This window comes from Palaemon carinicauda, chromosome 26 (genome assembly GCF_036898095.1).
Source record: "Palaemon carinicauda isolate YSFRI2023 chromosome 26, ASM3689809v2, whole genome shotgun sequence".
Lineage (NCBI taxonomy): Eukaryota > Metazoa > Arthropoda > Malacostraca > Decapoda > Palaemonidae > Palaemon > Palaemon carinicauda.
Window position 1 is genome coordinate 40,818,031 of NC_090750.1, and position 23,698 is coordinate 40,841,728.

General features: G+C 32.9%; 1 protein-coding gene across 14 annotated transcripts in view; it reads left to right on the top strand.

Moving 5' to 3' along the window:
• The window catches only part of sei (seizure), a 337,340-nt gene that overhangs the window by 288,784 nt on the left and 24,858 nt on the right, over positions 1 to 23,698 (top strand). For 10 of the 14 annotated variants that reach the window (XM_068349591.1, XM_068349582.1, XM_068349580.1 and 7 more), the window contains 5 exons: positions 9,603 to 9,747; positions 11,807 to 11,924; positions 12,919 to 13,073; positions 14,060 to 14,270; positions 19,940 to 20,113. In XM_068349591.1, coding sequence (XP_068205692.1) covers positions 9,603 to 9,747; positions 11,807 to 11,924; positions 12,919 to 13,073; positions 14,060 to 14,270; positions 19,940 to 20,113 — 803 coding nt within the window. Of the gene's footprint in view, positions 1 to 9,602; positions 9,748 to 10,516; positions 10,605 to 11,806; positions 11,925 to 12,918; positions 13,074 to 14,059; positions 14,271 to 19,939; positions 20,114 to 23,698 lie in introns of all 14 variants that reach the window. The other 4 variants (XM_068349584.1, XM_068349590.1, XM_068349589.1 and 1 more) reach the window with 2 other exon arrangements.

The window sequence follows — 23,698 nt, forward strand, 5'->3', positions numbered from 1 at the left end:
GTCGGGAAAGTTTCTCTGCCCAGCAATCAAGCTGAAAAGCCTTGACTGACAACTGGACATAATGTACACTGTAAAATATTCAAAATCTCTCTCTCTCTCTCTCTCTCTCTCTCTCTCTCTCTCTCTCTCTCTCTCTCTCTCTCTCTCTCTCTCTCTCTCTCATGTAAATTTGTGTACACGTTGATTCATAATTCTTGTTTGTTATTCTTTAGCCCATGTTAGAAGATGATACGTCTTTATCTCGATTTCTTTTACAAATTTCAGTTCCAGTCAATTATGGTTGTCTTCATCATATCAGTAACTCGTTCCTGCATCATTTTGATTGCAAAACACTGATACTTTTATTAAACAACAAATCCGTATCATTACTGTTATTGTCTATTTGCTGATTGACAACTATGGTCATAATCTTATATTTGTAGCTGTAATCATGATAGCGATAGCATAAATGTAAAGAATCACATTAAATTCAGAGTGTGACATCTGTAACAGGTCAGCTTACCCATGCCTCTTGCATCGACTTAACATGCTTATCACATCTAAGAATGTTAGTTAATTCTTGGTGCACTTTACTGGAACAAGAAAGCATTTATCCTGACTTTTCCAGTAAAGTTATCCAAATATCTTATTATATGGAGAGCAGATCTAGTTACAAAACCTACATTGACATAGAATATGCCATCTCCCAAATTGGTAGCAAGGGTTGTAAAAGTTTTCTTAAAATTCGAATTCTTGACCTAGTTACTTTTTTATTATTGTTACTATATGATTACGCAATAGTGGTATGATAGCATCCTGGGACCCGATGGTAAAATGCTCAATAGAATTTAGTTTTTTATTGTTAGTTTATCACTCTGAAACTCTAACATGTGTGCAAACCTTGATTTCTCTACCAAATGATAGTGGGAATCATCGTGTGTCAATAGCTGTCTAACTGCCAGGGGTTAAGGTCGATAAGTACCCATGTTAACGTTAACTATTTTAACTTCTCGTTATTGTAAGTATAATACACTATTTTTCATGTTATCACATTTAACATTTTCACTTTACCACTGTTAAAAAGACTGTTGTTCACCAAGATAGTCATAATACCGATAGTTAGTAGACTTGATTTAGATTATAACAAGTTTCGCCTGGGTATGTGAAATCTCACAGACCTTTCAATAAAACACTAGCTTTTGAATAAGAACTTAGCCAACTGGCAATATTACAACCCAACTATATGAGACACTTGCCCTAGGAAGGATAGGGCTTACTGTTTAATATTTGATGACCGTTACTACAACAGAGATTTATTAATTTGCTCCAGATTAGATTAATTTTTTTTCTAAGCAAGGGTCAAATCGCATTCAAAATCCTTGCTCCAGTAGTATTATACTTTGTATTTAAAAAAAAAAAATATTTCGTCGCTATATTAAACAGGAATCTTTGAACTTGAGCCAGGAATATTTCTCGAAATGTCTGCATTTGAATATTTCTTTTTATTTAAAAATAAAAAAAAAAACTTTATTATTAAAAATGGGGAATATTAGTACAGTACTTACTGAGAATGAAGAAATAGGGTAACGAGTAATTTGGTGTCCTGTGTCCCTTGGTCTCGTTTAGAAACAGGTTGTATCCTACAATGAAATTAATGAATTTGTTTTGAAAGAATAAGTCTCCTCTATAGATAGCAGAATTTGACTTTCAATAGATAAAAATCATTTGACGTAATGAAGACAATAAGAGTGCTGTAGACTACTACATATACCTACTGGTCTGTTATAACTGTTGTAAAAATTGGTCTTAAATGGGCCACAGTTAATAGAGTAGTGTCTAACGATTGTTATTAAACAAACATTATTTTCTGTATTTTCGTTTAGCTTTATGTGTGTGGCTGTGTATGCATGCGTGTTAGTGTGGGTATATATATATATATATATATATATATATATATATATATATATATATATATATATATATATATATATATATATAATCATGTTACAGTAAATATAATGATTCTTTTGTGCCCATACCCATAGTTAGTTTTTTTTTTTTTTCCATTTTATGTCATCTTGTTCATCCTCGACTCGTATATCTTTGATTGATATATGTGTGATTTTGTTCAAGGTATTCCAAAAATATATAAATTGCTGATCCTTCATATATTGCCAAGTCATTAAAGATAGGATTGGCCACTAGTCCCCTTTCTTCAAGTAAGTATCTGGAACTAATGTAAATATTAATTCCTAGATTATTTTACGGTTTTAAGTAGAATTCAATTGAATACTTGAAAAATTTTATCTGCAAATATACTGTACGTGGCACTACTAAGATAATCTACGGCATTCACTTGATACTGTATACCACAATGCAAACATTTAATTTAACCGCTTTAAGATTAGATTCCTACTTACTCTCAAATGTTTGGTTTTTTCTGTTGTTTTATCAGTTAAGATGTTTTAAAATCCATTGTAATTCTCGTTTGTTGTTCTTGGTGATGACATTATTGTTGCTGTTGCTTCTGTTTTGTCATGAATGGTTTGGATATTGTTGTCGTTGCTTTTAAACATGACACAGTCTTGCAAACTTGTAATACACTTTATGCTGTACCATGAACACTTTTTCTTTACTGATCGAGAGTGTTATACCTGTATAATCATTCCAGTCAGGCAGAGGACATTGTAAGCTGCATTAGTGGTATCATAGAGTTCAGTTTGTTACATCATATTATTTAAACCAAAGTCGTACCTTAAATCATTATATACCTCAGTTCTTTTAGATACATTGGTCTTGACTATCACTGGATTTATCAAGACAGGTGGTATTGAAACTAACTTTAGATTTACATTTAGTTGGAGGAGACAAATATTATAATAATATTACTGTTATGTTTTTGTATTTATTTAGTCATATTTCAATTTCCCAGTTCAGAGATAATAAATCTGTAATCTTTAAACTATAGTATCAACTTCTATGCTTAATTTACCACGATGAAATTTTGTATGGTGTGTACTAGCACAGAGTAAAAAGAATAAAGGCTCCACTCTCACTCTAATCATTACACAGGCCAGGAATCCTATCAATTATAAGGGCCATGTACTGTATACAATTGTTAGATATCACTGGCAGTTATTTTATTCGTTAAAAAATCTACTGTTGATGGCCTTTCAATTAATAAATGGATTAGATGATTCGGAAAATAATTACTTTAGCAATATAATAGCATTTTATTATTTTAAATTTGACTTAAGTGGGCCAAGCATATTTTTGGAATTAATGAAGTTGATACCTGCCCTTTTTGCTGTTACTTTCCAGGGACTTGAACATATTAGATACAATTTGTACATTATTTCCTTGAACCTCTCTCAATGTTCACATTGCTTCTCTCTCCAAGCTCAGTTACATCAATTTTTACCCGAAAAACTAAAAGATTTCCCATTTTCTTTCCTTCTAATATGCTTAGGCCTGTAGTATAGTAATAAGACAATCTAGCAGCTAATGGCAATAACCATGGCTTTGGTACGCGTTACCGCCTTGTTTTTCAGTCACTGCGTCGTTCATGTTAATTAACCAATGTGGTTGCCCCGTTATCCAATTTTTATGGGTCCGGATGTACTTACTTTACTTTGATGGCTGCTTTTCCGGTTCCATACAAAACGGAAACCCGCTCTCTATAGGGTGTAGGGCGGTGTAATAGGTTTTTAGTGATTTTATGAATTACCTTCCCCTATATATGGTAGTAATTACTCATTGAATTGTTCAAGAGAATTATCCGTATGATAGTAATATGATTTGGAAAATCGTTGTGAAGACTGCAAGGCCTTCCCGTTCGTTTTATGAAAAATGTTTATGTTGTTGATGACCAAAGTAATAGTTCAAAGTGCAAAACAAAACGAACTTTTAGTTCAGGGGAAAATCCAAGGACTACTGGCCAATTGATTATAGTGGTGGTGATGATGAAAATGCCACTCCGCCCATTAACAAATCTAGCTTTGATAAGGATGAGCTTTGAAAGCATTTGTCTTCTTCCTTCGCATCTATTGTAAAATCTAAGAGCCCTGCGAGTCTTTGAATAAAGGCATATATTCTAACATAACCTTCTCTGTTTCGAAACCTAACCTAACTTCTAAAGATTTCTTTAGTAGTTCTTGTATAACAATTAATAAGGATTTTAATGGTGTGCAGTGCATCACAAATTTGATATCTCCCCCTATTGCCCCACATTATTTTTTCTAGACACTTCAGCTGTGTACCCTCGCATTTCTACAATCCAGTCTGCTTTATTAGACCGATAGATTGCAAAGTAGATGATTAAGTTGGTAGCCTGAATCCTAATATTCCCCCACTCACTGAAGTACATGCTCCAGGTGGGACTTCAAGGCTGTAGCAACCTATGTCTCTTTTGTGATTAAGTCCATGGAACTGGTATGTTCCTCTGCTTCGGACAGCATATGATGCTCAGAAACATTCCATGGTTTCTTCCCCCATTTGGGTCCTCTATTAGATGTAGGCCCTAAATAGAATTGGTAAGCTGAAACCTCTATAAGGTACCATGACAGAAACTTAAGCTTTGGGACCACTTTTTAGGGATATTCCTTTTTCACTTTTTAAACCAGTAGTATCTTCAACACTTGCATTGTCTCCTTCAAGAAATTATTTTAGTAATAGCTGTAGGACATCAGAATTTCGCTTTAGTAGATATTCCAGACGAAATGCCATCAGGACTCATAGACCTTGTTGGAGAACACTATGATGTTCCAATTTTATCATGTTTGGGAAGGCTTCATCCCAAACTGTGGGTACTGTCTGTGGTCAAAGAAGTTTGTTTTTCTCTAAGCCCAACAAGCCTTAGTCATTTAAAAATGAGTGTAATTACCCTGGTGAAAACTTAAGGGTCCGTCCCGAGAGGGAAACAGCCACCTGAATTGGTAAACTTTTAAACCATTTACGAAATGAAGGTATTTTCTATAATTTAGATGAATAGAAATGTGAAAATGTGCATCTGGGAAATCTTTTGAAAACAGCCAATCTCCTTTTTTCATTGGCCTCCAGAACTGTCGAAGATGTTTTCATCAAAAGCATTGTGAGAACTGTAAATTGGTTGAGGTTCAAGATATCTAGAACTGGTTTACAGCCCCCCCCCCCTCAGAATTCCTTTGGTAATAGTGGTATGACATCAAGAATTCACTCTAGTAAACATTCGTAGTGAGTTGATAATAGGACTCGTAGATCTTATCCAAGAACGCTTTGATAGTTCCTGCCTGGAAATCCCTGCAGGAGGAAAATTTTTCAACTTTTATCATGTGTTGGAGGGCCTTCATCCCGATCTGTGGGTGCTGCCTACTACAGAAGGTTGCCAGATTTGTCTAGCCTGCAATCCTCATTTGTCAAAGGAACCAATTCCATGCTGAGTTATCTATGAAATACAGCAAAGACACATATTTTAAAACTAGAAATTGTAATTTTTTTGGAAAAAAAAAAAAGATCCTATAGAAGAGGTCTTGAATCCTACTCCAATTTTTTTTCAATAGTTTATGCCTAGTCCCCAAAGTGTCAGGGGGTTAGAGGCCAGTTGTAGACGTCTTGAGTCTCTACAAATTCTCACAAAGATTTCAATGAAAATACCGTTGACAGTTTTAGAGAAATAAAGAAAGGATATTGAATAACAGACCAAACAGATACATTTTTTCACATTCCTATTCATCTCAATTTGAGGAAATACCAATTACCGATTCAAGTACCTGTATTTCAGTCGTGGTACGAGCGCTCAAGTGTTCACCAGGATGATGGCTCCCATTTCCAAATGTCTACAGATTCTGGGGTTCATAGTTCTTTTATACCTGGATGATTGGTTATTTTCAAACACTTCATTGGGAAGGATTTGGCTTTAACAATTAAAGTTACTCAGGTTAATGGAGCAATTAGTTATCCTAGTCAATTTATTGAAGTTTCTTCTGGTTCCAAGTCAGAAAATTCCATATTTGGTATTGATAATAGCAATAGTTCCTTTTCGGGGCTTTCCTTCAGAGAAGGGATACAGACTTTTCTTCTATTGTTAGAAAGGTTCAAAAGGAGTAAGTTTTATGTCAGTTCAGGTGTGGATGAGATTTTTTGAGTCCCGGGCATTTTTTAAGGAATTTTTTTCCAGTATAACCACTACAGATGAGGGTTTTCCAGTTCTATCTAAATCATAATTGAAGTTGAATATTCGATGTAAATATAATGCCTATTCCAGTGATCAAGAACCAACTTCAGCTGCTGAATTGGTTGAAGTCACAATTGATTATTCCAGGGAGTTTCCTTGGAAGTGAAGATCCCAGACCTATCTCTGTTGTCAGATAATTTTGCGATAATGATGGCGAGCATCTGTAGATATTTTACATCTGCCAGGGAAAGTCACGTCGCAGGGATACACTCCTCATACTAATTGCCTAGAACTTTTAGCACTATTCAGGGCCCTTCATGATCAGGAACCACCAGTGGTAGAACAAACCGTGGTGGTATTTTCACACAATACAAAATCATTGGCCTATATCCAGAACCAAGGCCGCAAAGGGAGCGGTTCACAGATCTGTGGCTTCTGTAATTGGAGTGTCCAAGAAGTTTGCTCTACAAAATCAATCTTTTCTGACAACCAGTTTCGAAGGTGATGCCTCCAAATAGATGATTGTTGCATCTAACTGTATGGAGATTATCTACCGTCTTCTCAGAAGCAAAGGGTTTTTACAGTCTTCTGGACTGTCCATAAGTTCCTAAACACAGTCTACCAATAATCTTTATCAAAGACAATGGTATTTCTATTTCGATTGGTGCAAATATATAAATGTATCAATGACTAGAACTAAATTTGAATATTTTTAAATTTTTCATGTTTCCAATTTAGTGAAAAGACACTTTCCATTTCAGCCTTCAGGGATATAGATCCATGTTTAATACAGTGCTCAAGTACCTATGATTATATTCATCCATTTCAGGTATTATAGCTCATATTTTTAGGTTTTTTAATATTGAATTACCTCTAGAAGTAACGTCAACTTTTTGGAATTAGTGTATTGTAGTTTTACGATACTTAAAAGGGTCTTGTATTGAACCTTTTGAAAATCATTCGGTTAAAGATCTCGCAGCTAAGATATTTTTTCTATTGGTAATGGCAAAAGCTAAATGCATAAGAGAAATACAATCACTAGTTTTTGATTTAGGCTTTTGGGAACATAAGATGATCTTATCTCTTTTGAGTACTTTCAGAGCTAAGAATAATTTTAGACTAAAAGTTTACCCCTATTTTTCCAGATATGCTATTTAGGAATGGACATGGACATTACATAGAAAAATAGGTTTCTTTATCTGGTAAAATCCGTTCCATATTATCGAGACCAGACTACGGGCATTAGGGGCAATGTTCCTAATGTATGTTGTGGGATTAGAGAATTTCACATCGTCTTCAGTACAGAAATGCAAGGTTTTCTTTTGTTAAAAGTTTGGTTATGGAGGCTCACAGTAAGAGATTTGAAGGTTATGTCTCCTGATGTTTGAAGTTCAGTAAATTTTCTTTATTTCGGCAGAAATCTTTCTTTGGAAAGGGTTTTAGTGGCAGCCCATGTCTGTATTTGCTAAACATTAGTTTAACGAATCCTCGTTTTCTTATCAAGATTGCTGGGCTTTAGATTCAACATGGGCTGCTGATGATGTGGTTTAAAAACATTACAAAATTTTAGTTATTTTTTTCTATATTTTTGAAAAAATATAGTTTTAGTTATACGGTGTTGGGGGCTATATAAATAAGTAATTAGGGGATAAATTAATCTCTAGGGAAAACAATCTCAAACTTTAATTATAGATTCTTTGTTAACAAAATCTAGACTACAGGTGAGCCTTGGGGATTAATTATTATCATTAAGTTTTGAAAACTCTAAATAACCTACCTCTCTCCTAAACGGGCGACCCACCATCAGTGTGTGGGAGTCAGCCATCAGAAAGAACATCAGGTGAAGTTAATATAAAAAAAGGGAGTTTTGATAATAATAGAATTTTTTATTTCTATAAATCCCACCCACCCTCTTTCACTCCCCCCCCCCCCCCCCTCCCCCACTGATGAGTGGCATCGAGAGGATAGGGGATAGTTTCAAATTTGAGACTGAAAACAAAGACGGTATTGCTTGGCCAAGCCAGTGTTATTGCTATTAGCCACTAGATTTCCTCATCATAAAGTCTACTGGAAGCAAAGAAAGCGGATTTTTTTAGATTAATTGGTGAACGTCAATATAACTGGGCTTCGAGAAAGAAGTAATTTGAACCTCAGGTAAGTATAGAAATGATATTTTGTTATACGTACAATTCTACAATTAGTATCATTTGCTTGCATATAGTATGCCTACATGCTTGGGTATGTGTATTATCCAATTTTTTAAGCAAGTCTTTTCCTAGAAAATATATTTAAAACTTTTATTTGTTAGGGATGTGAGGGATGGTTTCTGATGCAAACCTTGCCTTACCTTAAGGTCATGATACTCACAAGGGTTATAACAGGGATTGCTCAGAGATGGGGCTAATTAACAGAATTGCATGCTTTTGAAAAACAGCAAAATACATTCAACAAATATTAGCCATTTTTTCTATCTTAGTTTCTACATGCATTATGATTTTACACAGAAAATATTTTTTTTTTTTTTAGTTGAAGAGAAGTACTGTATATTGCACTTCTTTTCCAGCTATCCATTGCCCTGTCTGAATATTAATATTGTTGTAAGTAGCATATGTGCATATTTAAGTGTATGAAGGTATGGTATGAGCAGATACTTTAATTATGAAGACATAAGGTTATCAGATGTATATAAGGTTAATTTATAAAATTTATGCTGAAAAGTAAAACCTCAAAATTCTATTTAGTACTGATCCACAAAAGTGAATTAGTTTCCTGTGTCACTGCTTGATAATAAGAATCAGTCAAAATCACAAATTCATAAGCTGGACCATGAAGTCATTCGTTCCTACATCTGATAACAATATCAAAGAACTGTATGCAATCCTGATTCACCAAATAGACATCCAAATATTATGAGCTAGAAATGGATGGAAAACTGCTTTACTTGCTGAATATTATTCTTTACAGTGTTTAAATGCAGTAAGAGATGCATTATTCTCAACGAACTGGTATGAAGGACTTCAGTAATGTGCTTTCGAACATTTTACATGTGGCATAGTTTTAATTAGAACGGAGGATATGGCCATGAACTGTAAAGGCATTTTAGTATTATATTTTTTTTCACAATTTAATTAATAGTAAACAAGTTGTTGTTAACAGTGACATGGAACATTAATGGTCTTTATTTCAGGTTTACTTTTTATAGTAAATGTGTGAATCCAATGTTTCCATAATAATTGATCTACTTTTTTACAGCCAACCCGGTAGGATAGATGTAATAATTGATAATGTAATCAAAGCCTGCAGAATAAAGAAAATGCCCCACTTTAAATCCTTTCAGCAATTTGCTGATTACGTAGTGATAATATTGTACCTAAGTAATATATTATTAGTACATTGGTAGTATCCCATTTTCTAAAGTGGAAGTTTGTTCAAAAACCTTGTTGATTTTAGTAACATAGCTTTGACCCACTAGTTGCAGGAAGTGCCAGTCCAGAGAGACGGGTTCATCATACCCGGCAATCAAGTCTCACTTTACCTGTTGAAGGACATCCCTTTGCGTCGCACACGTATGCCAGAGATGTCGTAGAAGTTAATAGCCGCATTGATGCCCTTTCTAGGTAGTATTGCCAGTCATTCTTAGAATTGACTTGCGACATACCTCATATAGTACTGCCTAGTTATCCACATCTTCACCGTTAGTGTGTACTGTTACTGATTTGTCATTTTAAAATTTTCATTCCATTCCTTATATTGTGACCATTATGTTATGAGTAGCCAGTGATGCCTTCATATCTGAAATCAGTGTTTCTGAGTATTCGTATTCTCAATTAATTATGAATGATTTTTAATCAGATTGTTTTATGAAATCAAATCATTCATCAAACTATTCAAATTTCCTAGAAGTTATCTATTACTGGGTTACTCATTACAGTACAGTACCTTCCTCTGTATATGGCTCGTTGGCACTCGTGCATTATTGAAGATGCATATATACACCACTTCACTGTTTGATTCCCTTTCTTCACCTGCTTGTTTTTAACTGTGTAGCAATTTGAGCTTATAACTTGCATTTACTAGTGTGTAATCAGTTTCATTTACTTGTCATGTTGTCTTTAAATTGTAGTCCTATGCTACCCCTTTATCATTTTTTTTCTGGTGTTATTTTTATTTGTATAGACTCTGAACTGAATTTTTCAGCACGGTTGTCAATTATCATCTTGTTTGTGTGTTTGTGTGCTCTAATTTTCTTTTCCTTATTATTTCAAGTATCCTTTTGCATAAGGCCTGTTCTGTGGCTTCATTTACTCTAGTTTTTACGTGTGGGTTTTCATTCTATGGTTTTGTCAAGTGTTTAGTTTGAGAGCATGCTTGTCTTTGTTTACACAGGGGAAGAGGAGGGTGATAATGATGATAATGATGATGACATTAAAGATGATATTCTTCGCCTGTACATAAGAATGGACCAATTTAGCAGGTATGAGTGTTAAGACTTTAAATATGAGAGAAATAATGTAAACTTGAATCTTATTCTTGTCTGTAGAAAGCAAATAGGATAATATGTAGTCATGTATTTTGTTCATTGCATGTATCTTTATTTAAATTTAATTCCTTTGGAGAAACACCGAGTACCAAGCTTTGCATTCGGTATAATTTCAGAACGTAATAGTAAAATACTGAGTATTCCATTTCTTAATACTCATGGTGTATTACTCATTAAGTCACAATAGTCCCCAAATATAATCAGTAATCAGAAATTTAAGAAATATAAAAGATTGATTGAGAATTTGATTGGGTTTTCGTGGCATATACAACACATGAGTGGTGTATTTTTCTTATGAGTCTTTGAAAATGTCAGGTTTTTAGTTTTGATCGTTGAAAGAAATTAAATATTAATTATTTTCTAAAAATATGGATGAGAGCCTACTCTTTTAAACTAAGCTTTTTTAGAATATGCCAACTGCAAAAGATAAATCTTTGATTTTGTTATTCTTACAAGAAAGGTCGTTATGATAATTTGTTCTCAAAATATCCTGTAAATAAATGTAAAAGAATGATAATTTCTTCAGATAATAGATTACTTTCCTGAAACTTGGCATAAGTTCATAATTTGAGAAATTCTTTTGAAAAGGTCAGAAGAATTTACAATTATTTCAATAACAGCATTAGGGCTTCATAATTCTGTGATTGATGAGAAATGTAATCATGTATGAAAAGTGCTCTTTTAAAGCAAATATGTTAACATATCTTTTATTGAAGGACATTAAGGCTATTCAAGCACTCATTGCAGCTTGCCTATATTTATTTGTAATTTGTAATGTTCTAGCACAACTTGGTAATACTTGAAGGAAAAACACTAGTGCATGTTTGTGTATGTTCACGAGCTTTTGGAAAATTTATTTTGCAGTAATGTATCATAGCATAATACAATGTATTAACATTTAACTCTAGCTGGATGCATGGTACTGTAATATGGTACGGTTTCAGCACATTTGATAAATGTTAAGACAAGTTAGTTTCAATAAATATAACGATTCAAATTATGCTATCATAAATGGGAAAACTTTTTTTCAAAGAATTTACCATTGTGTTTCACACCAAATCATAATTAGATCTCTAAAACAAAAGTCAACTTATTACAAAGAGAATGAAGCTTTACAACATTTTATTATTTTGCAGACAAATGCAACATCTAGAAGCCCGTGTGACGACAGATATTGCTCAGATATTGAATCTCTTACAACAACAGCATCAACAACAAACCTCAGTTTCACCGTCCCAAATTGACTTTGATCAGGTACAAGTGATCGATTTATTGTTTTCAATAAAGGATTTGCTTTTACATTAGTGAAAGTTTGTGGATACAGGATACAAATAAATGATAGTTAACATCATTTTCATTTTAAGTAGATTAATCTTATGATTTTCAAGGCACAGATTAAGATTTTAGATACTTGTCACCTTCAGGCAATATATATTGGGTCATAAATTGATAGATAATAGTAATGTTATATTTTGATAATATTAATAGCCACAGATAATGGTAAAAGTGCAGAATTAGTAAAAATAATTACTTACTGTAATAGAGGAAGGTAGATACACTATACAGCATAATTAGTCACAAAGAGACCAGACCTGTCAATAATCTTGTGTAGTTTGCTATTGAAATACAGTACTGTAGATGGCAATCAATGAAGCATCAAAGTAATTTTACAATTGGAATAATGAAATTTTGAAGCAAAGCAATTATTATCGGATTACACCTATTGAGGAAATAGTCATACTGGAATCAAGGTTGACAGCCCATTTAAAAATATTGAAATAAAGCCAATATTGTACTGTTAGTAGGTTATTCTGTACAGTTCACCATTAAAGGGTTATGGTTAACAGCCCCTAGTTGAGATTTCTAATTAGTATTAGAATCAGTTAAATATTATTATCACATATATTCTATCAAAATTACTGCAATAACCTCCAATATATTGGGATGAAAACAAAATGCATACAGAAACACAGCAAAAACTTGAAGGGATTATAAAAGCGCTCGGAAACCTAGTGCCAGGAAAAACATTGTTGCATGGCTTGTGCTAGGTTAGATATAAAAAGGTACTTATTCCAATATAGTACAACAATTGAAATCTTATGTTTTTTCTTTTTGGGGAATCCATTATTTCACCCCAATTCCAAGGTTTTTAATATTGACTTCTTTTTTTTATCTTTTTGTAAAATTTAAGATGGAAAGAAAAATGTCACATTTTCTACCAGTTTTAATTGTTCTAATAATTTTTTAGAGTCCTGAACGTCGTTGTGGGGGAACATCTACCAACTCTTTAAGAGGAGGGAATGGTAAAGATGGTCGAGTATTCAGAAGAGCTGCTTCTTTACATGATGAACCCCCACACTATTCAAGACATCACTATAGATCCCTTGAGATTACACGTCCACAGTAAGATATCCTCTCTTCATCCTGTGCAGAATATTTGTCAGTGATTAATGATGCAAGATAAACTAAGAGTAGCATTCAAGTTTTGTTTATCCTGTTTTGATGATGACTAAACTTGCAACAACTGCTCATAGTTTTTCATTTTGAGTACTACAGTAGTAGATTTAGATCATATCGGGCTAGTATTAGCCTTTATATATATAGCAAATGCATATTTTGACTTTATACTTGTAATATTACGTTTTTGCAGTGCTATAATATCTCATGAATTTTCAAGTAGTTATCTTGCAGTATCTTGATTTTGTTTTTTGTTTTAGCCAAAAGACTTATGGACCATCTAAGATACACAAACGAAGCAAATTAGTAATGACAAATAAACTTCACTACTAATAACCACAGAAACCTCAAAAATACCTCAAGTAGTATTTCAATATAATATAATGTAATTATGTAACTTAGTTTTCTCTGGATTTTCCCTTGAGGATTAAGTTAATTTACTTTTACATTTTGAATACTTAAAGTGGTCAGCTATCAATTGAACATAATTCTTAAGAAGAGGAAGTGTTCGAAGTGTTCGCAAATGACATTCTTCAAAACAATAAAACATAAGTCTCAATCCAATGGCCGACACAATTTCACAGTCACTTTAACCACTGTCACCAGCATTCATATCAATTTCAGAGCAAGGCATCCCCTATTAAAATGATGAATAATATTAAATCACAAACATAAACCCAATTTGCAAGGCGAGTAGTAAAGATAAATATGACAAAGTGGTAAATGCAATGAGATAACGGAAAAAAAAGGAATTAGTTAGTTGCCATCAACCTACAGATTGACTCGATACTTAATTAGGGGCGGTGGCATTTACGTGGAAAGAAAACAGGAATTTTTGTTTTAAGTTGCACGTTGACAGAGAAGCAATATGAACATCAGACATCAGGTGAGGTGGAAGTAATAAATTTTATCAAAATTCTATTTTTTTTTAGAGTGGAAGACTTGCTTGGAGAGACGACACAACAAGGACTTGACTTCCGGGAAGGCAGTGGTACTATTTGTGGTGGTAGTGGTCCAGGCAGGGGAGGAATGGGTGTAGTTTCAAGACATTGTCCTTCGATGCCTCTTACTCCTGACCTTGACTCAGAGTCCATAAGACCATCACCTCCTCGTAGTCAATCTCAGCCTTCGGACCTAACACAGGTATGTAAAACATATGAAGTTGAATACTTGAGTCCAGTAGTGTGATTTAAACTGAATAGTGCAAATAATTTTCTCAAGTTACATTTTTCTTAGGTAAGAAATACATTTGACATCTTGAATCTTTTTCATAAGTAAGTGCCCTTTACGGTAAGGGGTTAATAGAAGACAGATTGTAATATACTTTTTTACTTAGCTTTCATAGGTTTATATTAGGCTTTTACTTCTGTACATACAATCTTTAGAAATCCTCCATTAACAGGATATGCCTGGGTACATATTGTATAAAGAAATGTAGCAAATGTGTTAGGCGAATAACAAATATGAGAAATGGTTTGATCTGCATGTTATTAGCATTATTTCTAATAGATTGTTCCAGGAAAAAATATTTGGCCAGAATAAAGATATAGATTTTATCTACATGATATCAATTGTTGTGATAAATCAAGTGTGTCAATGCAGATATGTACCTCCAAGAATGACATTATTACCCTCCCAATGCTTAGCCTAGTCATACTTGTATAGATATCACTAAACCTTATTACTATACCATTCGTAGTGTATTTGCCTCCCTATACTTCATATGTTCAACTATTTTTCTATAGTATAGTTTCCTATGGGTATGGAAACAAATCGTTTCTTGCTTGTTTACTTTCTTATTTAATATTTCCCCCTAAATCTTTCCTTAAACTTGTTTCAAAACTAGCATGATGCTTTCTTGTCAACTTCATCTTTGATATTATTTCTTTGGCTGGTAATCTATCACTTTAAGAAGAAACGTTTTTAGGAACTTTTGAGTTTTGAAACTACAGTACTTCAAGCAAACGGTTCATGAAACCTACACAACAGATTGTCTTGTTACCTTTTGCTCATGGTATTTCAGAAGACATTTAAGAATCTAACATGTATGTCCCTACTCCCATCTGACCCTTCTTAAATCATGTACTTTTAGGTGCAAAAATTTATTGTTCATAATTTTAGAAAACATAAAAACTTAGTAATTGTGTTCTGACATGTATGTAAACAGAATTTAAATCACTTTATCATCACATATATACAGTATTTATATTTTCATGTGAATGGTAATCTCACAAGTAGTGATAAAGGAGTTATAGAAGGAAGTAGCAGAAACTTCTCCCGTGTATGTTTGGCCAATATTATAATTGTTTAGGAAATAACAAAATTCATGTCTTGAATGTGTGTATATGTGTGATACAGTTGTATGTAAGGCTCATGGGCTCATGAGAAAAAAAAAATTGTAGAATCCCACCGAACAGATAATTTCAAATAATTTATAGCTTATTAATGAATAGTTTCACATCCCTTAATCTATGTTGGAAACTTAACAGAACTTACCCAACCTGAAGAAAATCAGTCTTACTAATAAACACTAGAAAAAATTTATAGTGTTACAGTTAAAAAAAAACTATTCCTTTATACACTTCCCCTTAAGGCATAAACAAATGAGGTTTTAATTTATTGTTAACAGTGACGATTTCATTTTTATTCAGCTACCCCAGGCACCAAAAACAATTTAAGATTAATAGAAAGTTTAATATTACAAATGTATAAAATGACTTGCACAGGAAACACGATATAAGAAACTGATATAAAAATCCTTATCATAACAGTATACCATTTATAAATTGAACATTTATAAAAAATGCACATGTATATGTCAGTAAGCCAAGTCTATTAATATGTAGCTAAATGTGCCTGGATACTACATACCAGAAATGCATTACTTTGTGTCGTTACTGAATTTTAGATTTTATTTAAACCAATCCTTTCTCACTTAATACAGATCAATAAGTAAACCAAAATACTTACATAATACTTACATAATTTTTTTTTTGAAACTTGAGTATTCAAGAACAAAGAAAATCATTATTTAAGTATATTTAAGTAAAATTCGCATAAAACAACAGCAATCACTGCCTCAAGAAAATGCAAAAGATTCTGAGATTTTGTCTGTAACAGTACAACCCAATGATACGATACAAAAGCAAATGACACCTATCAAATATTGCAGTTATATTTTCTAAATATACAGTAGTACACTAAAATTTCCTATTTTTATGCTTGTCATTACAGTATCGATACTATAAGGAGAAGGATATAGGGTGGTTCAGTATATAGAAAGCTCTTTCAATAAGCACTTGATATTGGAAAAACTAAGAGAACCTTTTCAAGAGTTCCACATATCTTCACTCATTATACCTCCAGTACTTTACCAAATTATTGAAAATTTCTCTTCCATACAATTTACCTTCATTTTACAATAGTTAAAAGTGCAAACGGGACTGACATCTCTGAAGAATGATGGCATAGATCTTTTAAGTTTTGGGTCATTGGTCTACAGCTGACCATCTCCCTCGTGGCAACCTTTTTTAAAATCCCATTGAAACCAGACCTGTACATAAAGGAATTAGGCATGGGATCCAGTTTGATACTGTTTATTGGGTGAAAAGTCCTATAAAAATTAGTATTCATTCTACAAAAGTAATGTAATTCTTAAAGGAGTTTTCTTGCAGTTCCAATAACAAAACCTGATTCCAAAACACATGCTATGGCTTTTGTCAAATATATGCTGCTTAGATCTAAGATGGTGCCTCACAAAGGTCGCCTTGCATTATTTTTGATATTCTCATACTGGTTAAACATCTGAAAACATGTGGTTAAATTGCAACACATCATTGCCAGTGAAGTGTTTATTTTAAAGTAATAAAGACCTTCAGCTTACAGTTATGTCTTGCACTTCACATTGGAATGTCATTTCGTCTCTTACATGGAAATAACTGTAAAATGTGAGTATGACTGGACACAGTTGATCAAAGAATATTAATACCTAATTGTCCAGCAATGAATAAGTAAAGATAAATCTCCTAGAAATTAAACTCATTACATCGGAGATTATAAGAAGGAAAAATACTCTGATTTCAAGAGTCTTTGATGATTTTCCAACAGAAATTAATATACTTTGTTATGAGTTCTGTAACTGAATCCTGGATTGTTTCAAATATTCTATAGAATTTTGTTTACACGATGGTGTAATTTCTATTTCTATAAATGAAACCAAAGGTGGATCACTATGTTATGGAGATGAACACTCTAAATTAAGATATAATTTCCGTATTTCGTTATACAACAGTAATTGACGTAAGAAACATTATTCCAGATCTTTGATAATTAAACAGAAAAATGCGACTCCCAGATCAAACCTATGCTAGATTACCTGGGTGACCCTTCAAATATAGGAAAAGGGGAAAAAATTATAGGACATGATGAAGGCAATATGATACTGATTTTTATGTGACTGGGATATCCTTGAAGGGAACATGATTTGAAAAACTGACCAAACCAGTTCAGTATGTGGGTAAATGAAAATTTTGTGATGGTAGTTACAGATAAAGAATTTGTAAGTAATGAGAGCTGATAAATGAATACTAAGATTGATAGTTTTGCAAATATAGTTATGTATGAAACAATAAAATTAAACTCGCTTACATGTCAAATAATGAGATGATGAAATGCTATTACATATTGCAACTTTAAACATGCTGTACAGATTATTGTATTACTGTACTGATTTTGGAGGTTAAGTAGATATTTTAGGAAAACTATAGCCAAAGAACACATATCAGCAAAATGATAATTTAGGTGTTAAACTGAAGTCCATTTAAGGAGACACTTACCTCTGAGAAGCAAGTTATTCTTTTACTGATTAAAAGTGATCTTAATTCAAGACTTGAATTTGCTTTTGCGTATAAGGAAAACATTAATATACTATAGCTCTTTCAAGCATCAGTCACTCAAGTAACCAAGATTTTGCATTCAAGATATATAAATCTATACATCAGATTTTCCATAATCTTTCTTTCTTTTATTGTTGAACATATTTTACTTTCTGCCTTATCCTCTACTTTTCTGTGTTAATCCAGGTTGTACTGATAATTTCATGTCAGCCTTCATTGTAACTCTTCATGAAGGACGTACTAAGACATACTGGGGAATTAAGTTTCCAGTTTCTCTAGCAAAACTGAAATGATGAGTAAATAGGAATAAAAAAAAATCCCAAATAGTATTATAAAACCATTCGAAAGTACTGTATTATGAAGGCCTCATTTGCTTGAAATTGGAATATTATTTACATGGGCAATTCACAGTTTCTTGGGGGTACCTTGGATAAAGTTTTGTCGAGATCATGTGAGCAACACAAATATACATGTGACTTAGCTGTGGGATAATGAAATTTATCCTAATGAATTGTGTTGTGTATGTGCATTGTTTTGATGTCAATAATATTCAACTTATAAAGACTCATTAAGATGTATCAGGTCACCACCTAAGTAAATTGTTTCCTTAAAGATTTTAGATAAGAATATGAAAACAAGAATATTACAATTTTCGGATACCATTGGTTTAAGAAATCTGTCCTACTAAAAAGATATTTCCGTAATAAACCCAAGTTGAATCATTTTAGTTATCATTATTACTGTAACATGTGCATTTTAAGGCTAGTTGATCCTATCCATAAGTATATCATCATACTTTAATTAGTTGAATTAGAAGATTAGCTAGTCATATACAGTAACATTTTTAGGTTGGATCACTCCTTGTAATTTGTCTTATACTCAGTTGCGTGTTTCATAACATATTGAAGATACAGTAAGTATAGTAGATGAAAGAAAAAAGAGCTTTTCCAAACTGTTCCTCTTTTTAGTTTGCTGATGGTGGTAATTTAGTAACAAATCTGTTGTAAGGGAAGTGTCTTAAATCGCAGTCTTAACAAATACTTTTCCATACTTTGATGGCCATTGTGGATTTTAAGTAAGAGGAGTTTTAGGGCTTATATAGAAACTTTATGAGGGAAAATAGTACCAGGCATCTCCCTGCTATTTGTCTAGTTAGCTTCAAAATAAACTCAGAATAGTTGGTGAATGTTACACTACTTATGGATAATCAATATCCATTATGTATAGGGCATTAGAACAAGTATCTATGTAAACTTTGGTTTGTATGTCATTCATGTTGTGTTGTGTTACTGATTTCTTGACTTTTCATAACCATTATAAAGAAAACATTTTAATCCCTCTTGAGTTTTTAAATTGAATATCACTTTGCCCCCAATTGTATTTGTGGAAAAACCTTATACATATTTACCAGAGGATTCTTTGGAGCTGCAGCTGTAATATTTATTCAGTGGAGTATTTTATTTTAATGCAACAAATACCCTCACTACATGATATGAATTTAAGAATACTCACAATTTCACCTGTAACTAAAACTCAGTTTTAAGAGGAAATGCATGCGAAATTTAAATTTACAAATGTACAGTACTACTAAAATTCTCATACCTTTGTTGCAGTCTCACTTCAGATTGCCTTTAGGCATTGAAAGTTTGTACCATAAACTGCTTGGCCTTTGACTTATGTATGCAAATGTATTGCCTAAGATTTGTACCCGTAACACCTCTTTTACGCGATTGTACTGAAAATGAAGCTCTTAGCTAGATATTCTATGCACATTTGAATCACTTCCATTTTTTCAAAAGAGGGAAATGAATGGGAGTTATACTTAATCTGGATTAAAGAGTTTTCTATTGGTTGATAGTTGAAATCAAAATGATGATTAATGTTTCGTGATGGTGGGGTGTCATGATGCTGCTACAGGCTCGATGGCGTCGCAAGTGCCGTTCACCCCTTCAAGGTTCTGCTCTTGATCCATGGGCACCCCGCCGCGAGGACTCCAGAGGTTCAGAGCCTGAATCCTGGGGAGACTTCCGATCTCTCACCGAAGCACCCATCGCTAGACTAGAGTCCCTCGACGAAATGGAATCGTTGTCTGTGAGTGCTTGAAAGGAAAAAAAAGCTCCAAAAATATACGCACTTGCAGGCACAGTTACCCCCATGCGCCTCCCTCCCTCCCTTTCTTCTATAGCTCTTATTATGCTTGCCGCGCTGACACAAGTACGCATTTCTTAGCAAACTGCTCATAAATATACTTTACATCATTTTAAAAAAACGCTGTTATTAGATTTATAAAACTAAATTAGTATTCCCCTTAATCAATTCCTTCTCTACTCTTTGCTTGCCCCCCCCCCCCCCTCTTCTTCAGTGATTTTGGATGATAATTTGTTGTTTTTCTCCGGTTTTGTTATTCCCCACAAATACTTTTCTAAATTCCTGTCCCACAACATTAATTCCAAGTGATTAGATACCCCCAATAAATATTTTGGGTATTTTAGAAATGTTAGTAGCAACATTTAGAGCTCAAGTGTTATCAACAATGCTAGTTAGCCTGAAAATACAAACTATAGTATTCATGATCAATATTAACTGCTAAAAATTGCATTTCAAATATCTACACATCCCTTTAGAAAAAAAAAAAACATCCAAATGCTGTAAGACATATTTATTAGTTAATGGATTTTACCAATTGAAAGTTAGATTTTAGTAAATACAGTATACACTAAATATATTTCTAGACCCAGTTTTCAATTTCTAGTTGTTATTTGATAACAGTCTATGATTTTATTAAAACCAGGAACCTAAATAATTTAGCAAAAACTAGCTTATCTGTAGACAAGTACATTGTATTATACTTGATTCTGGTTTTCATCCATAACATAAATTATTCTTGATCTTCATGACTCGGAGTCACTTTCTATGTTCTTTATTTGCCCTTGTAAATATAGTCATTACATTGGGCAATTTTTCCTTTAGTTGTAGGGCCTCAGAGCATTAACAAAAATACTTGTATTACAGTGTAATATATATTGATGACGTAACTTCATATATAGATGCTTATAGATTAAAATTTCAGCTTATGAAGTTAATGAATTTCTGACAATTCAAAAGTTAAACTTTCAAGTTTACAAATTCCTAAAAAGTCAGTTTCCAGATCAATGCAGAATGGCTGCTGTTATTGCAGAAAATATCTTACACAGTATTCTATAATATTTACTTGACGTCGATCTTTAAAGAATATTAGATTACTGCCAACTGTGTTAGGGATATGTATATTTAGTGCGAGCTGTGAGTTTCAAGTAAGGATAAGAAATGTAGCAGTTAGTGAGTCAAAATAATTATTGAAAAAGGTGTTTATTAGTAGAACTTTCATAAGTGTTGAAAGTTTCATTCCAAAGCCGCAGCATACTGCCCTAATTTTATCATTATTAAGATTGCGTAGTAAATGCATGAAGCAAAAATTTTTGTGAGTACCATGTGGACTGCTTCCCTTATATTTTACTAGGTAAGATACATTATTTCGAATGTACTGTACATCTCTTAGTTATGCAGTTTACACTTTTTGAAATGTATGAACCTCCCTGTTTTGCCAGTTTATATATTTCTAGTGCAGTAACTCTATAAAATCTTGTGAGACAAGCACACTCAGGCCCCTTATGCTATTTTGTACCTTTTCCTCCAATATTTATTTTCGTTTTGGGGGGCGTAAATTAAGAGATATTGCTTTTTACACAAAACAATGCAGTTGAATTTAGGTACTTATTTTGGTCCATGGATATAATTCATGCATCCCATTTTATTAGTGCTTCTTCAGACAAAGTTTTAGTAGTAATGAGCTAAGCCATTATGTAGTCTTGGTGTTGTATTGGTTTCATTAAGCACTTTTTTGATGCATATATAATTCATTTCATTCTATTTAAATTCAACAATATTATTATGATAATATTTTGAAAATTGTAGATCTAAGGTATAGTATCTTAAAATTTCTCTCCTCTCACCTGAATGTCATGGATAAAGAATTGGTCTCTGAATATTATATTGGTACCAATTTTGATCCAATTAATACACTTTTGCCATAAATATTATTTTTTTGTGGTATAGTGCTTAAAAAACAGAGGCAAATCTTTAGTCGTGAAACACTGGAAGATCGTCTGATGCACACTCAAAAGACATGCACGCATGCACATCACACATCACAATTATCACGTGCATGTTCAGGATACACAAACTTATAAAAACACCCATATTTGTTATATACAAACCTTTTATTCAAAATCACAGCCCAAATACTTAGGTTTTCCCATATGAGACAGTTGCTTTCTAGAAATACTATTGGAGAATGAATTTCCATAATGTCCTTAGTTCAAAATGCGAGATGGTGTTTCCCAGACTTCAGATCTTAAAAAGACTTAATTTTATTCAACATAATATTAAAACTCAAGTTACCATCACATTCTTCTTACACAACGGTCCCCTTTACAGATACATTATTTCTAAAGCAATTAGTTTAATTTTGATCTGTATGATTATGATAAAAACCTCTTGTTGAACGTTCATGGCTCGTTTTTTCTACTGTAGAGTTATAGATTTTATATTGAATTTCTGAGTGCTTTTGTTATGCTTTGAAGAGAATGCTCATTTGCTTTTTATATGCATTGCCCTCTATTGTTCATTTGAATAACTTGTTATTTCCATTATCACTATTAATAGTCACTGTTATTATAACTATTATTTTTGTTATTGTAGCTGTTTGTTGAGGCACTTTTCATTATAATACCAATTGATGAAAGTGACCGAAAATCAAACCGTGCATTTCACTTACTTTTGCACACATTAAGAAATGTATTTTCTTATTGGCCTTAATCTATATTTGCAGGATTTTTATCTTCTATTCATTTAGTGTAAATAACATCTGATGAAATTGTGTTTTGTGTATATTTCATTACAATTTACATCGAAGGTACACCGCTGAATATTATTTTATAAGTTATAATAGCATATTACAGTAGAAGATGTAACGCCATCACTGATGAACTCCATATCAGTTTCTTTTTCTTTATAGTAGTCTAGATATTTATTGGAATACTTAAAATTCATTTAATGAATTTTGTGATTGCCTAAGAAAAAGCAATCTTTTGTACCAAGTTATTAATATACTTTTTTAAGCATAACTTGGTTTATACAATTTACAAAAGTTTGTTTTATTCGATTAGTACAGTCTTTTTACTTGATCATATTGGATACTGTATGGTACAATATCTAACCATGCTATACAGTGATATCTCGAAGAACAAACATGATTCCTTCTAAAACGATGTTCGAACACCGAATCAATTTTCTCCATAAGAATGAATGGAAATAGCATTAATTGGTTCCACACCCAAGGATGTTCTTAATATAGGCTATTTTTATACAAATTTGGCAAGATTACAGTACACGGCAACATAAAAACATAACAAAAAGAAGGAAAGGTGAGGATTAATAGAATAAATGAATAAGTATGGAATAAATGAACATTAAACTTCACTTTACCAGTGGTAAGGAGAGTGGATGGCTTCAGTGGAAGGTGGGGAGGAGGTGGTGTTAGTATTGTTTGTAAGGATAGTCCCCTTCCTTGAAAATATTGGCAAACTGCTCTTTTGTGGTTCTTATTCTTGTGTGCCTCTGTGTCTGCCTTTCTTT